Source organism: Falco punctatus, assembly GCF_963210335.1.
Source record: "Falco punctatus genome assembly, chromosome: 17".
Lineage (NCBI taxonomy): Eukaryota > Metazoa > Chordata > Aves > Falconiformes > Falconidae > Falco > Falco punctatus.
In genome coordinates, this window is record NC_137597.1 from 4,585,471 (window position 1) to 4,600,645 (window position 15,175).

Genomic DNA, 15,175 nt, shown 5'->3' on the forward strand with positions numbered 1-15,175 from the left:
TGCAAAGATCACAGCCAGTTTATTATTAGATTTAAAGCCAAGAACAACCCCCAGGGTTTCTGGGCACATCCCTGTGAACCAGGAACAGAGCGTGGAGCCAGGGCGGCGGGGAGCTCCCTGCAGCTGCTCTCCCTCCCACCACCCTCCAGTCAAACCAGCTCCCCCTTTTGCTGCCCATACAGGTCTGGGCAGGGCTAAAACTAAGCATCCCCCCCCCCCACTCCTCCATCTCCAAGAGGGACGGTGGGACCACACCAACATGTCCATAGTACCTTGCCCCGAGGGTTCAACACCATCACAAGCACCCCTATGCACCAACAGGGCCCCCCATCACCCCCCCAGCCCTGGCTGGTGAGAGGGGGTGTCTGTCTGCTTGCCCTGGCCACCCCCTCAGTGGCTGAGGGTGGATGAGTCGTAGTTGTTGATGAAGTCCTCCAGCTCCTGGAGGTGATGGATCCGGCCCTGGCGGAGGTTGGCCCTCAGTGCCAGCCCCAGTGCCGCCTCCATGGAGGGCTCTTTGTGCAGCAACATTGTGGCCACCACCGCGATGGTCAGGCTAAACTGCTGGTAGGACTGCAGGGGAACAGCACGAGGTCAGCACAGGGCACCCCAAAACCTCCCAGCCAGCAGCATGCAGCCCCGTCCAGGGATATTTTTCCCTCTGAGGTGGGTTCATGAACCCTCTGACAGCATCTGAGCCCCTGCAAACTCCTTGCCCATGAGCACCTTCCCCTGCATCCACCATCACCAGGAGGGGTTTCTCCTCAGCGACCCCAAAGATGCCAAATTCATGTCCCCCCATCACCCAACACTGCTTCTCCCACCACGGTTCAAAGGGTCCTCGGGTGAGCTCCCCCCCACTGCAGCTAGCCCCAGACCCCTGCACTCCTTGGCCAGGGGCCACCGGGACTCACCAGCTCGATCTCCTCCTTCCTGGCGAGGATGGCGGCGGAGCGGAGGTCCGTGCTGGCTGGGGAGGGTGTTGGGAGCGTGGAGCAGAGCTTCTGCTGGCCACCTGCATCCTGCGTGGTGGAGAAGGTGAGGAAGGGTCAGATGCTTTGAAGGGGAGAGGGACTGGGCAAGGTTGGGGCCAAACGGGCTGCCCATACCGATTACTAGCCAGGGACTGGTCACCCTGCGGGGGAACCCGCTGGGACCTTGGCTCCCTGGGGTGCTGGTTTGCCACCCTTCCCTCGGGCGCGAGAGCTGCCCCCAGCTCTCCCCTCTGCCCAGCCCTGGCAGCATGACCACCGAGAGCCCCACCAGCCATTTCTCTTCCCCATTAGGCAGTAATTAAGCTGCTCTGCAATGCTCTCATTTGCTTCGTTAAAGCTTGAGTCCCGGGGTCGTTCACGCTCCAGCACGCTCTCAAGCCTCTAGTTATTTTTTTGGCCTTTCTCCCAGCTGTCTCCCGTTTATCAGCATCTCCGCTGCAGCCAGCTACAGGCTCAAAGCAGCACTTTAACCCCAGCCCGTAATCCTGCAAACAGGGAGGCCAGAGGGATCCGAGGGATCCCACTCCACTGCTCCTGGGCTGTGGCAGTATCCCTGAGCCCTGGGCACCTGCCTCAGGGTGAGCGCGGGGGAGCAGAGGCACCCTGAGCCCCTTACTGGCTCCATCGCACTGGACCCAGGAGGGTGCAAGCTCGGCGTTGAGGTCTCTGGTGTGGTGCAGGTGTCCAAGGAAGCCTGGCTGGGCTGTGCATCGGGCTCTGCGGCAGCTCCTGTCGGGACCTGCGAGTTTTCGGATGGCTGAACACCTCCGAGATGCTGCGGGAGAGAATGGGGCTGGGGGACACAGGCAGCGCTGCCCACACCCCCCCTGCCTGCAGCAGTGCCCTGGTGGGCTCCCACCCAGGGTGGGCGACCCACCCCATCGCCAGCAGCGTGTGCCTCGGTTTCCCCAGCTCTGCTCTGCAGATGCTGCCGTCCCTGGGAACGCGGATGCAGCTCAGCACCGACCTCTCCCACGGAGCTGGCTGCTGTGCTGTCCCTGGGGACAGGCTCCAGAGGGTCTGTGGGATCCGAGGGATGTGACCCACCACCGGTGCCAGCCTCAGGGACACTTTGGCTGCACGGCTTTACCTGTTCAAAGGATTACAGATGCACTGCGGGGTCCATGGGGAGGGCTGGCAACGTCACCCAGCCAAGGGGAGAAAGGGGTTGCAAAGGGGACTGCAAGCTCCCACCACCCCTGGGCACCGCTTTTAGGTGGGAAGAGCAGACGCATTAGCTGGTACCTCAGGGTGCTTCTCTGTCTCAGCAGAGCTCTCCTCCGGGGGGGCTGGCTCCATTTCCAAAGCAGAGGGGCCCTGGCTGTGGCTGCCCGCAGGTTTCTCCTTGGTTTCCGACTCAACCTGGGGAGATGCAATGGTGTGAGACTGGGACACAGGTCTGTTCTGGGAAGAAGAGCTGGGAGAGGGGACAGATGGGGTGCTAAAACCCAAAGGGAACCATGGGGCTTTGCAGCCCCAGAGAAGAGTCAGGAAAATTTCCGTGCCTGGCAAAGAGACAGCAAGGTGAAAAGCGAAGAGGCTGGATGAGAGAGAAGGAAGATGTTACGCTGGCCGAAGAGACACCCAAGCCAGGCACGTCCAAGGGGCACAAGCATCCCTGCCTGTCCCCAGCAGAAGGATGCTGTCCTACCGGCATCACTCCTGCTGCCTGCTCCGGCTCCACAGCCTCTGTCGTCGCAGCCTGAGGATCAGCGGCTGGGCTCCTCTGAGGGGTGCTGGCCGGTGTGGGGGGCTCAGGGACCTTGCTGCTCACTGCTGGCGGGCCCTGGGGGAGACCACCGTGGTTGGGGGCATGGGGGCACCGTGCAGGGCTCAAGACCGTGCAAACTTGGGTCACTGCTGGGTGCTGGGATGGAGCATGTGAAAACCTACAACTTGAGCCTTCTGTTTCCTGCTGTTACATGACTTAGGAGGACCACGGTGCTGTGGGTTACTGACCCTCCAATTGCTCATCCCAGAGAAGGACCTTGGGGGTGGTTTATTCCCTGCAAAGCAAGAAACACAATGGGCGCACCTCCTTGCTCTGCCCCAGGAGATGCTGGTGAGCACCGTGGAGATGCTGCTGCTGCGTGGGGCCCCTCACAGCCCTGAGCAGCTGGTACAGGGTTGGCACAAACCTCTGGAGCGCCAGGTACACTGCAGGTGCTGGAAATTGCTGCGCTTTTGGTGCTGAAGGTGAAGGAGTTGGCTGCATGCCTTAGCACGGCCACGAGAGCCCCTGAGCAGCCAGCCATCCCTGAAGCCGCCTCGCCTCCTGCAGGAGCAAAGGCAGCCCCAGGGTGGGGGATTTAGGCTGGAAGGGGTCTCTGGTGCAGCCCCCCTACCCTGAGCACAGCCAGCTTCAACGCTGCATCACCCCTTGGCTGTGCACCGCTGCAGAGCATGGCCCCAGCGCCCCTGCTTGCCACCCCACCGCTGCACAGTCCCCCCGCGCCCCCCACCCTTGGCATGGGCACCCACCATGGCAGCCTGGCGGGGTGCCTGGGTGGGTGCTGCATCTTGTCCGGGAATTCAGGCCAGGCAATGCAGTTGGGGTCAGGCATCTGTGGCTCCTGCGGGGAAGGGGGTGGTTTGAAGGCACCGAGCGGTACAGGGGATGCTGCAGCTGCAGAGCAGAGAAGCCAGGCTGCTGCTGCTGCCAGCACTGTGCAGGCAAACCTGTCCCCATGCACTGTCCTTGCCACCAGGGCAGTGAATGGCCCCTGCCCCATTTCACCCACTCCCTGCCCTCAGTCCCACTACTGCTACCACCCCCTGCAGCCCACCACCCCCTCACCACCTGCCTCACCTCTCCGAAGCAGCCCTCAGGTCCTTGGTTGCCTTCTCTGTCATCCCAAGGGGGTGCTGGGGGACAGTCATGGGGTCCCCATCTCCTGTCCTCCTTGTCCCAGGGAACATTGGCAGGGCCATGGAAGGGTCTGGGGTCCTGGGGGCCGAACTGCAATGGCAAATCACCACCAGTGACAATAGTGGCATGCGAGGGACAGCCACCAGCTGCCACCATCGGACCCATCTCCCCCTCACCGCCTGCCTCACCTCTCCGAAGCAGCCCTCAGGTCCTCGGTTGCCTTCTCTGTCATCCCAAGGGGGTGCTGGGGGACAGTCATGGGGTCCCTGTCTCCTGTCCTCCTTGTCCCAAGGAACACTGGCAGGGCCATGGAAGGGTCTGGGGTCCCGGGGGCCGCACTGCAATGACAAATCACCACCAGTGACGACGGTGGCATGCGAGGGGTTGCTCCACAGCCGCCACCACCAGACCCATCTCCCCCTCACCACCTGCCTCACCTCTCCGAAGCAGCTCTCAGGTCCTCGGTTGCCTTCTCTGTCATCCCAAGGGGGTGGCGGGGGACAGTCATGGGGTCCCTGTCTCCTGTTCTCCTTGTTCCAAGGAACATTGGCAGGGCCATGGAAGGGTCTGGGGTCCTGGGGGCCGAACTGCAATGGCAAATCACCACCAGTGACAATAGTGGCATGCGAGGGACAGCCACCAGCTGCCACCATTGACCCATCTCCCCCTCACCGCCTGCCTCACCTCTCCGAAGCAGCCCTCAGGTCCTCGGTTGCCTTCTCTGTCATCCCAAGGGGGTGCTGGGGGACAGTCATGGGGTCCCCATCTCCTGTCCTCCTTGTCCCAGGGAACATTGGCAGGGCCATGGAAGGGTCTGGGGTCCCGGGGACCGAACTGCAATGGCAAATCACCACCAGTGACAATAGTGGCATGCGAGGGACAGCCACCAGCTGCCACCATCGGACCCATCTCCCCCTCACCGCCTGCCTCACCTCTCCGAAGCAGCCCTCAGGTCCTTGGTTGCCTTCTCTGTCATCCCAAGGGGGTGCTGGGGGACAGTCTGAGGGTTCCTGTCTCCTGTTCTCGTCCCAAGGGCCATGGAATTGTCTGGGGTCCCTGGGGCCGGACTGCAATGACAAATTGCCACCGGTGAGGACAGCAGCTCGCTGAGTTGTTTTGGCTTTGCTGTTGTTCCCCCTCCCCACCACAGCCCCCAGCTCCTTCTGCCTCTCCTGCTCCTGGCAGAGCCCCTGAATTCTGACCACCCTGGATGTGCAGGTGAACCCCCCAGTGCCACCAACCCTCGCCGCAGGGCTGCTCGCCACTTACTGGGCACATCTGCCCCTCCTGTGCTGCGGGCCGTAGGCGCAGGGCGACAGGGATCCAGCCTGCCATGGACCACGGTATGGAGAGGGCACAGGGAGATGAAAGCAGGATGAGACCCTCACCTTTATCCTTATATCAGCTGGATGCTAACCAAGGATGGGGAGCCAGAAGCCCATTCATCCTCCTTTCCCGGCTGAGGTCCCAGATGACTCCCCATACCACAGTGATGCTCTCCCAGCTCCTTAACATCCCAAGCGATGGAGAGCCGGCACCCATCCTTGCTCCTCCATCGCAAACCACAGCTGTGTGGCAGCAGGAGGGTTGCAAAACCACCTACCTTCCCGCTGAAGTTCGTCTGCCTGCCCACCAGTGAGAACATTTTCCCAAAAGCTCGTCCTGGCCCCAGTCCCAGCGAGGAGAAGGGCCCCGGTCAGCACCCAGCTGCAAAGGGAGAGGCAGGTGTTATAAATTGAGACCACAACAGATCATAATCCAATTAAAATTTTATTAATTATAGCAAGTAGAATATGAGCAAAAACAGCGCTGGACGGCAGGGGAGTCTGCGCTCCGCCAACTGCCGTCCTGAGCAGTTCAAACAGTCCCTTTTTATACATCTTTACTTCCGTGTTCATGAAGCAGTGGAGGTACTCTGCGCATGTTTCAGTTGTTGTTAGGGGGGTCGTTTTCTGCCTCCTGGTGGTCGTTGAGGCCGAAGTAAGAAGTCTTCCTCCTTCGTCCCATAGTTGACCCCTCACTCATATGTCCTTATATGGGGTTGTTTGTCCTGTTTCTGTCGGTTCCTGGACATCTGGTGGTTATCTTATCTTGCACAAGTGGTATCTGGTTTAGTTTGTGTAAGCGATTGTGGTTATCCTACCTTACACAAGCGGTGTCTGGTGGCTGCACAAGCAATTTCATATCTTTTGCTGTCTGACCTTTACATTGGGCTTAACATAAATCTTAATAAACAATACCCTAGTCCATAGTTTCTCACACAGGGGTGAGCACATCCCGTAGGACAACACTGCCAGCTGGGGGACAGCTGCCTGTCCGGTGCCACCTGTGGTGCTCCCAGCTCTGCCAAGCGTTGGGTCACCTCCAGCGCCACAGGGCACCACCACCAGCGAGGACCCGCAGGAGATGCATCAGCTGGGGGCCACATGGACCCGCTCCCCATTTGGGGAGGAGACATGGCACCTGGCAATGCCACGGTGGCTCCCTTGGCACCGGCACGCCTGCAACTTGCCCGAAGCCTCCACTTGCTTGCAGCCACGTTTCAATCGCCCTGTGCCAGCCCCACGGGTCACAGCACCCAGCGGCACCACCCCACTATTGTCCCACGGGATCCTGGCCCAGCCGCTCGCCCTCGCCTGCATCGCCCCACTGGGCTTGGGCAACCTGCCCGCTGGGTGCCCCTGGGCAGCCCGCACCGGAGTGGGGTGCAAGCCCCGCTCGGGGCTGCATCCCCGCCCCCGTGCTGCTCCCATGGGACACGGTTTGGGCTCCCCATAGGGGCTCGGGGCTCAAACCCTGCAGATGCAAAGGGCTCCCTGGGGTGGCCTTTGGGGCTTCCCCACTGCCAGGCTGTGGGGTCAGGGAGCAGGGCTCACGGCAAGAGATGCGGCCGCGGTGAGCAGGGGATGCTCTGCCCCAAAACCCACTGATCCCAGCCCGGCTGGGGCACTGGGCTCCCAGTTAAGACTGGCCACCCCCTCCCCAGGCTAGCAGGGGTTAATGGCAGCACAGGCACCGCTCGCAGGTCAGCAGGGACAGCACCAGAGTAAAAGAGAGAATAATAACGACACTTTTCTCTCCAAATTGAGGGGTTTACCTGGCAGATCAGTCCCACGTGGCCCTGGAGAGCAGCTTGCCCCGCCGAAGAGCTGAAGCAACGAGGGGGAGTGCCGGAGAGCCCCCCGCCCCCAGCTCAGCTCCGGCAGCCTCTCCCAGCGGGGCCGCCAGATCGCCCCCACCCCCACCCCCACCCCACGTGTGCTTTGTGCAAACCATCAGCCGGCGATCGCCGAGGGCAACCAGGTGCCAGTTCCACCCCAGGGAGCTCCCCCAGGGCCTCCCCAGCATTGATTGCCTTTCCTAGAAAGCCACCCTGCCCTAATCCTGGAAGCTTTTCCCTCCTGTTTGCGTTTGCAGCTCCTTACACCGAATTCCAGCTGCTGGGAACAAACCCTGGCTAGCTGGGGGCACGGACGGGGCAGACACCCCCCGCCTCATTTTCTGAGGGCAGCACCTCTTCTGCCGTCAGCCTCTGATCACCGGGGCCAGCCAAATTCCTGCGGTTATCTCCGACCTCTCAGCAAACCTGGTTTAAAGCCCTTTGATGCGAGACCTGAAGATCTGCATTGCATCAGCCTCTGGGCGCTGCTCCCGATCCTGCTCCATCCCCACCTCTGCAGCCCCCGTGCAAGGGGACCCCCTGCATCCCCAGGGCACGGAGCCCCCATGCAAGGGGACCCCCTGCTTCCCCAGGGCTCCATCCCCACCTCTGCAGCCCCCGTGCAAGGGGACCCCCTGCATCCCCAGGGCACGGAGCCCCTCTGCATGGGGACCCCCTGCATCCCCAAGGCACAGAGCCCCCATGCAAGGGGACCCCCTGCTTCCCCAGGGCAGAGCCCCTGTGCAAGGAGGGGGGCCTGCATCCCCAGGGCATGAAGCCCCCATGCAAGGGGGCTCTCTGCATCCCCGGGACAAGAAGCCCCCATGCTAGGGGGTCCCCCTATATCCCCAAGGCACGGAGCCCCCTGCAAGGGGACCCCCTGCATCCCCAGGGCACGGACCCCCATGCAAGGGGACCCCCTGCATCCCCAGGGCACAGAGCCCCTATGCAAGGGGACCCCCTGCATCCCCAGGGTGTTACAAATATTTGAAATCAAATGAGATTTAATATAGAAATATAAGAAGATAAGTGTGATAGAACGGGTACAGCAATAGCAGGTGTGGTGTGTTTTGGCTAACTATAGAAACAATATGTTCTGCTTTAGTATCTATAGAGTTAAATATTTCAAATAATTAACCATGGAGTTGTAACTATAGGATTGTTAAGAAACTGTTAAGGAGACCGTCATGGATACTAGTTACGTACAATGGACACCAGTTACGCTGCTTGGAAATCCCATTACCCTTCTGTCTTGATTTGAATATCAAGGATGCCAATCAGTAGAGCTACGCAGATTTGACCAATGATTGTAAGTTTTAATATATATATATTAGATGTGTATATATATGTAAAATATAGTAAGATTGCAATATCGATGGGATCGTGCGATGGGTGAAACCACCCAATGTAAAGGGTAAATTGAAGAGCGAGCATAGTATGCATTTTTATGTAAAAGAACTTGTTTTTCTTTTGTTCATATGTTCAAATAGGTTCAAAACAAATATGTTCAAAAGAACAATGACTTGACTGAAAAAGTGTATAAAAACTCTGGAATTTTGATGCTCGGAGCCATCCCCCACGTCCCCAGCGCTGCAATAACGCAGTGCCTGCTTCTTCAGCCTGCATTGGTTGTTAAGAGGGTTTATTCCTGATTTTGGTGACAGGAGCAGCCAGGCACTGAGCACCTCTGCCAGGCACCTCCAGCATCTCCTACTCCTTAATTCCCCGCATTCCCACAGGGAACGGCACCCCCGGGAGCCCCTCAGCACCAGCCAGATGTGCCAGTACAAGGTACAGACATCTCGCCTGGCCCCGCGGTGGGATGCATCACCTTCCCGATGCTTAACAAACATCTGGATTGTGTCAGGTGCTGACAGCAGCGGGAGGTTTCGCTGCTGGCTGGGAACACGGCGATAACAAACTGGTCTGAACTGGGCTGCTCAGCGCTACACCAACACGGCAGGGGAAGAGGAGTCTGTGACCTTGCAGGAACGTGGGAAGAGATAAAAGGGAACAGGGAGGCTCCGAGGGAGCTCACTGGTGCTAAACGTTAGCAAGGACGGAGATAAAAGGGAAAAGCCAAAGCTTGAGGTGGAATAAAATCCTTCAAAATCGGTGAACGCGCGGTGCCGATCGCAGGGACGGGTCAGCCCACGGCCCCTCGGAGCTGGCTGATTCTCAAGGCTGCTCCCACCGGGCAGATAACACACAGCTTTCCAGCTGGTCGGTTAATTAGAGGCTCTAATAGCTATAAATCAATTAACTAACTGGGTGGATCAATTAGCTCTTTGGGATTTGGGGTTGGAAGAGAGCAGCAGGGACAAATGTGGCTGCAGCCTGGATGGGTGGTGTCACGGAGAGGGTCCTCGCCACGCTGGAGCCTGGCTGGGTGACCCGGGTGTCCCCAAAGAGCAGAACTGGCTCTCGGGGAGCAGGGAAAGGGGAGTAATAGGAAAGCGATGCTAATTGCTAGAAATTCTGCGTGAGGATAAGCTAAAATCTTTATAGAATAGTAGTGTAATTGCAGCCCTGTGGCCAGTTCTCGTTGCACAAAGGATCCTTAAACAGACCTGGCGCATCCCCGCAAGTGGGTGACCCCTACTGCACCCCAGAAAGGGGCCAACCGCAGTGTGTTGGGGGTCCGCAGGATCACCCCTGCTCGGGCTGGTGCCGTCAGCTCTCAGTCCCACCAGCTGCTTTTTCCAGGCACAAGAGGAGGAGGAGACCACCAGAGCCAGTGTGGGACACAGGTCCCATCTCAGTGCACTGGTCTGGTCCTAGCAAACTCCGCATCCAGCCGGTCACCAGCCGGCACGGTGATGCCAGTTGCTCCATCCTGGCTCGTTTGATGTGACACCACATGGACGTGGTCATCTATAAAACCTTCACAGAGCGTGGAACTCGGGGCAGGGACGGCCGCAGCGCCAGCGGGGTTGGCAGCAGGGCAAGGGGAGGGATGCCCGGGAAAGCATCGGTGCACGGTGCCCTGGCACCAGGCACGTGGGCAAGGCTTAATGACACTAATGAAGTGAGTTTGGCTGGCGGGAAGTCCCATCCCGATGGAAGCAGGAATCTCCTGGGAAAGGTGGTAATGCCCGAGCTGGCAGAGAGAATTTTTTTTCTCCAAAAAGCTGCAAAAGCTGGGGTGGGGGTGGGGGTGCTGGAGCGGGGGGCTGAGGTTGGGGGTTCGCCATATGCAAAATGGAGGGAAGGAGCAGGGAGGAGTCGCAGGGAAATGGGAGAATTTGGGAGCAGGGAACAGGGCGAGGGTTTGGGCGCAGGCAGGGAGGGACGGGGGGAGCAGGAGGAGACATTTTTGGGATCCCCCACCTGCAGTGGGAACGCACAGTCCGAGCGGCACGGCCACGGCCCACGCAGCGCTCCAGCCCTTCCCTCCCTTTCCACACATTCCTCCCATACCTTCCCTCCTCGCCACCCCCCATCACCGCCCGTGCAAACCCCGCTCCCCACAGGTTCACCCGGTTGCACGGTGGGGGACACATGGGGACCCTCCTGAGCTGGCGGCACCCACCAAGGACCCCCAGTGCAGAGCCCAGGTGTGCAAGGGCCCCCTGCGAGCGTGCAAGGCAGGGGTGCCAGTGGGGGGCTTCGCTGGCTGGTGTCCCCCTGCAGCCAGCCCCCTGACACACACGGTGCACCAGTGGCCGTGGGAAGCCACACACTTTGTGCAAGGCCACCCTGCCGGGCTGCATGCTGCACACGAGCACGTTGCACGCGGCACCTGGCACGTGGCACGCTGCACCTTGCATGTGGCACGCTGCACACTGCACCTTGCATGCAGCATGCTGCACCTTACACGTGGCACGCTGCACCTTGCATGTGGCACCTTGCACGCTGCACCCTGCATGTAGCACGCTGCACCTTGCACCTTGCATGCAGCATGCTGCACCTTACACGTGGCACTCTGCACCTTGCACGTGGCACCTTGCACGCTGCACCCTGCATGTGGCATGTGGCACGCTGCACCTTGCATGTGGCACCTTGCAAGCTGCACCCTGCATGTAGCACGCTGCACCTTGCATGTGGCATGCTGCACACTGCACCTTGCACCTTGCATGCAGCATGCTGCACCTTACACGTGGCACGTTGCACCTTGCACGTGGCACCTTGCACGCTGCACCCTGCATGTGGCATGTGGCAAGCTGCACCTTGCATGTAGCACGCTGCACCTTGCACGTGGCGTGCTGCACCTCGCATGCGGCACCTTGCATGCAGTACACTGCACCTTACACGTGGCATGCGGCACCTTGCACGCTGCACCTTGCATGTGGCACCTGGCACCTTGCATGTGGCACATGGCGCCTCGCATGCAGCACGCTGCACCTTGCACGTGGCATACTGTACCTCGCATGTGGCACCTGGCACGCGGCACACTGGTATTCCCACTGAATACCTAATGATTGACATAATAATTTTATTATTTTGGAAGTAAAGTGTGCGCCCTGATCAGAATCAATGTACTGGATTATCCCATATCTAGGTATCAAATGCTCTAATAAAGAATTGCAGAACTAAGGATGAAGGAACTTACCCGGCAGTTATACTTCTCTTGCAGGATTGTTCCTTCTCTAAATTTTTACCACCGTTTGTGTCGTACCTCGTGTTACAGGCTAAGTTTTTACACATTGTGTTAAATGATTTACTATTACCAATAGATATTTTATCCTCCCTACCTCGGGCAATTCAGTGAAATCAACTTGTATTTTCTCAAAAGGTTTGTAAGTTGTGTTTTTCCCTCCCGTAGCTACTTGTCGAAACACTTTCTTATCTTCTGACAAGTTAAGCAACCTCGTGTAATTTGTTTTATTTCAAAAATCCCAATGTAGCCAAATTGTTTAAGGAAATGATCACTTAACGCCTTTGTACCCCAATGTGTTTGTGCATGCAGATGTTCCAGTGTTTCCTAGCACAGGCTTTTTTTTAACATCTCTCGCCCGCCAGGCAGTGTCCATTTTCCTTGTTCTAACTTAGCCCCTATTTTCTCCAATTTTGTTTGCTCCTCAGGGGTAAACTTCTTTTCTCCTTCCTCTCATCTTTCTTCCTCCTGTACTATGTTAATTTTAACGACCTGAGTCCTCAAGGCTGCTTCCTGGGCTTCTTTATCTGCTAAATTATTTCCTCTGGTTCGGTAATCTAATCCCTTTTGGTGTCCTCTTACATGTACCACTGCTCTCTCCCTTGGTTTTCTTAATGTCCTTAAAATTCTTACTATTAATTCCTGATGTATAAGATTCCTCCCTTGAGTATTAATTAAACCTCTTTCTTCCCAAATTTTTCCAAAAGTGTGGACCACCCCATATGCATGTTTAGAATCTGTAAATATAGTCCCACTTTTCCCCTTTAATAATTCCAGGGCCTTACACAGGGCATACAGCTCACAAGCCTGAGCTGATCATGATGGACTCAAAGGTCCTGATTCCACAGGTTCTAGGTCCTTATTAATTATTTCATATCCTGATTTTCTTTTTTCACAGGTTCTAGGTCCTTATTAATTATTGCACATCCTGATTTTCTTTTTCCTTCCACCACTCGGGAGGAGCCATCTACAAACAGTGCTTCTCCTTTCTCCAACTCGGTATCCCTTAAATCTGGTCTCACCTTAGTCCAGGTCTTAATTACCTCTAAACAGTTGTGTTGTAATTTCTCCAATGGTTCTCCAAAAAAAACCTGTGCTGGACTCTGAGCAGAGGTTACCCTCGGTTCTAAGTCAGGGGAGTCAATCAGTATCGTTTCATCCTTTAGGATCCGGCTATCCGTTAACCATTTTTCCGCTTTCTGTTGCAAAACACTTCTGACGTTGCGTGGAGCATACACCTTTAAAGGAGCACTAAAGGTCATCTTCCTAATTTCTTCTATTAATAATGTTGTAGCGACCAAAGCTTGGAGACAAGCAGGCCATCCTCTACTTACTGGATCAAGTAACTTAGACCAAACCCCACGGGTTTCCCAATTCCTGCCCAGTCTTGAGTAAGGACTCCATATGCTGCCTGGTTTGATGTATTCACAAAAAGATAAAAAGGTTTTCCCACATCTGGGGGGCTCAATACAGGCACTTGTATTAATGCCCTTTTTATTTCCTCGAATTTCTGATCATCTTCGGTGAGCCACTTAAGTTGGTTATTAGTTAATTTCTCATATAAGAATTTGACCTTTTTGCTGTAGCTTTCCAGCCATGGTCTACAATTCCCTAATAATCCCAATATTTGCCAAATTTCCTTTTTAGTTTGTGGGGGTCTTAAGGATAGGATCCCAGATACCCTGTCAGGATCTAATTTATTTCTTCCCTTACTCAGCCAATGCCCTAAGTATTTTACTTTTTGTTCTACAAACTGTAACTTTGATCGAGACACCTGTGATTCCTTTTCTCCTAGAAAATTTAACAATTTTAATAGTAGCTTCTCGGGTTCCCTCTTCAGTTTCTCCTGCTACTAATAGATCTCCACATATTGTAATAATTTTACCCCCCCTGGGTAATGTGAAATCTTGTAAGATTTTTCTCCAAAGTTTGTCCAAATAGATTTGGTGACTCTGTAAACCCCTGTGGTAGCACAGTCCATCTTAATTGTTGTTTTCATCCCGTTTCGGGGTCCTCCCACTCAAAGGCAAAATAATCTCTGGATCCCTCATCCAGAGGGCCGACCCAAAAAGCATCTTTCAAATCTATTACGCTATACCAAGTATGTTTGGGAGATAGACGGGGAAATTTAGTGATTGTTCGCTGATTTACAGCTCTCAGGTCCTGTACCATCCTGTATGACCCATCAGATTTCTTTACAGGGAGGATGGGTGGATTATGAGGTGACACACATGGTTCTAAAGTTCCTTTTTCCAGAAGTTTGTCAACTACAGGTTTTAATCCCTTTTTTCCCTCCATCGGTATATGGTATTGTTTGACTCTAATTGGATGAGGCGAATCCATTTTATGGGGTCCATTTTTGTCTTTCCAGTTTCCCCCTCCTTATACCATACCGAAGGGTTAATGGCTTCTTCATCCTCTTGTGTTAAAGTGTATAATTTAATGTGCAATTTGTCCCCTCGACTCTGGATGTTCAAGTTTTTTTCAAAATCAAATCCCTTCCTAATAAATTGTACTCCGCTTCAGGGAGTAAAAGTAAATCATTAAGGTAAATTTTCTTCTGTTTTTACTTCTACATCTTTCCAGACAGGTCCTTTAAAAGGCTCTCCTTTTGCCCCTACTACTGACATATAACTCTGCCCTTGGTAGTTTTTGAATGGTGGATTTTTCAGCCCCTGTGTCCACTAAAAATAAAACTACCTCTTTATGGGGACCAACTGATAATTTTATCAGGGGCTCTGTTGATGCTAAAGTCCCCAGAAGATATAGCCCCTGACACCCCTGTAGAAGAATGGCTGCAGAAGCGTGGCCTTAGAATCTCTGAAGATCTGCACAATCCAGGCCTGGTATTCAGTACAATCAGAATTGTACTGAAGTTGCTGTGCTGAAGTCAACAAGAAAGGTAGCCTTGAGCTATTCTTGAATCCTGAGACCAAATAATTACGTTGTGCCAACAGGCCGTGGCTGTAACAAGCTACAGCTGCTGGGAAAGCAGGTGCAGGGCCAAGAAAGATGGGGACCGGTACGGGAATATAGGGAGGAACAACCTACAAGGCTGAAGCACAGCAACACAATTAGCTACATGGATAGAATGCTTATTTTAGTCATGATAATTAGGGGTGTGAGAACCACGCATGTTTAGAGACTACTAACCAATTCTATTTCTGCTTTACGAATATGCATGTGTCTCGGTTCTATATAAGTAGTGTTAGAAACTAATAAAGTTGAGCAAGATGCACAACTCATATTGAGCGTCTTCTTGACTCCGGCGAACCCTTCTTCCAACACACCCCTATTCTTCTTTGAATATTTTTTCATCTTGTTCCTGCTTACGACAGTTCTTCTGAACACGTCCCTTCTTGTTGCAATAGTAACAGACGGGAACTGTGGATCTTTCTCGATAAGATTGTCCCCTGGGTGTTTTCTCTATTTTTCCCCCCTCTCTCTGGACGGGATCTTATTTTTCTGACTTTCTCTTACTGTTGTTACAAAGACTTTGGCTTTTGCTTTTTTGTTTTTCCTCATCTCTCCTAACATATACTTTCTGTGCTTCC

General features: G+C 55.0%; 2 protein-coding genes across 13 annotated transcripts in view; both read right to left on the reverse strand.

Moving 5' to 3' along the window:
• Positions 1–15,175, reverse strand: part of LOC308054620 (uncharacterized protein) — a 27,243-nt gene continuing 12,068 nt past the window's right edge. For 2 of the 12 annotated variants that reach the window (XM_080367737.1, XM_080367733.1), the window contains exons 2-16: positions 5,468–5,571; positions 4,785–4,931; positions 4,537–4,698; positions 4,290–4,451; positions 4,041–4,202; positions 3,805–3,954; positions 3,477–3,568; positions 3,134–3,270; positions 2,889–3,001; positions 2,647–2,781; positions 2,241–2,357; positions 1,873–2,085; positions 1,612–1,770; positions 915–1,022; positions 1–573 (exon numbers count right to left, since the gene is read on the reverse strand). In XM_080367737.1, the coding sequence (XP_080223863.1) occupies positions 391–573; positions 915–1,022; positions 1,612–1,770; positions 1,873–2,085; positions 2,241–2,357; positions 2,647–2,781; positions 2,889–3,001; positions 3,134–3,270; positions 3,477–3,568; positions 3,805–3,954; positions 4,041–4,202; positions 4,290–4,451; positions 4,537–4,698; positions 4,785–4,931; positions 5,468–5,509 (2,082 nt within the window). In that variant the 5' untranslated portion in view covers positions 5,510–5,571 and the 3' untranslated portion in view covers positions 1–390. Of the gene's footprint in view, positions 574–914; positions 1,023–1,567; positions 1,771–1,872; positions 2,086–2,240; positions 2,358–2,646; positions 2,782–2,888; positions 3,002–3,133; positions 3,271–3,476; positions 3,569–3,804; positions 3,955–4,040; positions 4,203–4,289; positions 4,452–4,536; positions 4,699–4,784; positions 4,932–5,467; positions 5,572–15,175 lie in introns of all 12 variants that reach the window. The other 10 variants (XM_080367741.1, XM_080367739.1, XM_080367740.1 and 7 more) reach the window with 10 other exon arrangements.
• LOC308054625 (uncharacterized protein) lies at positions 5,977–11,082 on the reverse strand. The gene is made up of 3 exons (XM_080367753.1): positions 11,061–11,082; positions 10,907–10,969; positions 5,977–10,815 (listed from the first exon to the last, which is right to left on the reverse strand). Exons 1-3 carry the CDS (start codon positions 11,065–11,067, stop codon positions 9,899–9,901), a joined length of 987 nt encoding a protein of 328 aa, XP_080223879.1. The 5' UTR covers positions 11,068–11,082; the 3' UTR covers positions 5,977–9,898.

What these genes read in the sequence shown, in the direction of transcription:
- LOC308054625 (XM_080367753.1), bottom strand. An exon ending in TGCTGCATGCAAGGTGCAAG is followed by an intron (nt 10,816 to 10,906) that starts GTGCAGCGTGCT and finishes GCTGCATGCAAG; the next exon opens with GTGCAGTGTGCAGCGTGCCA.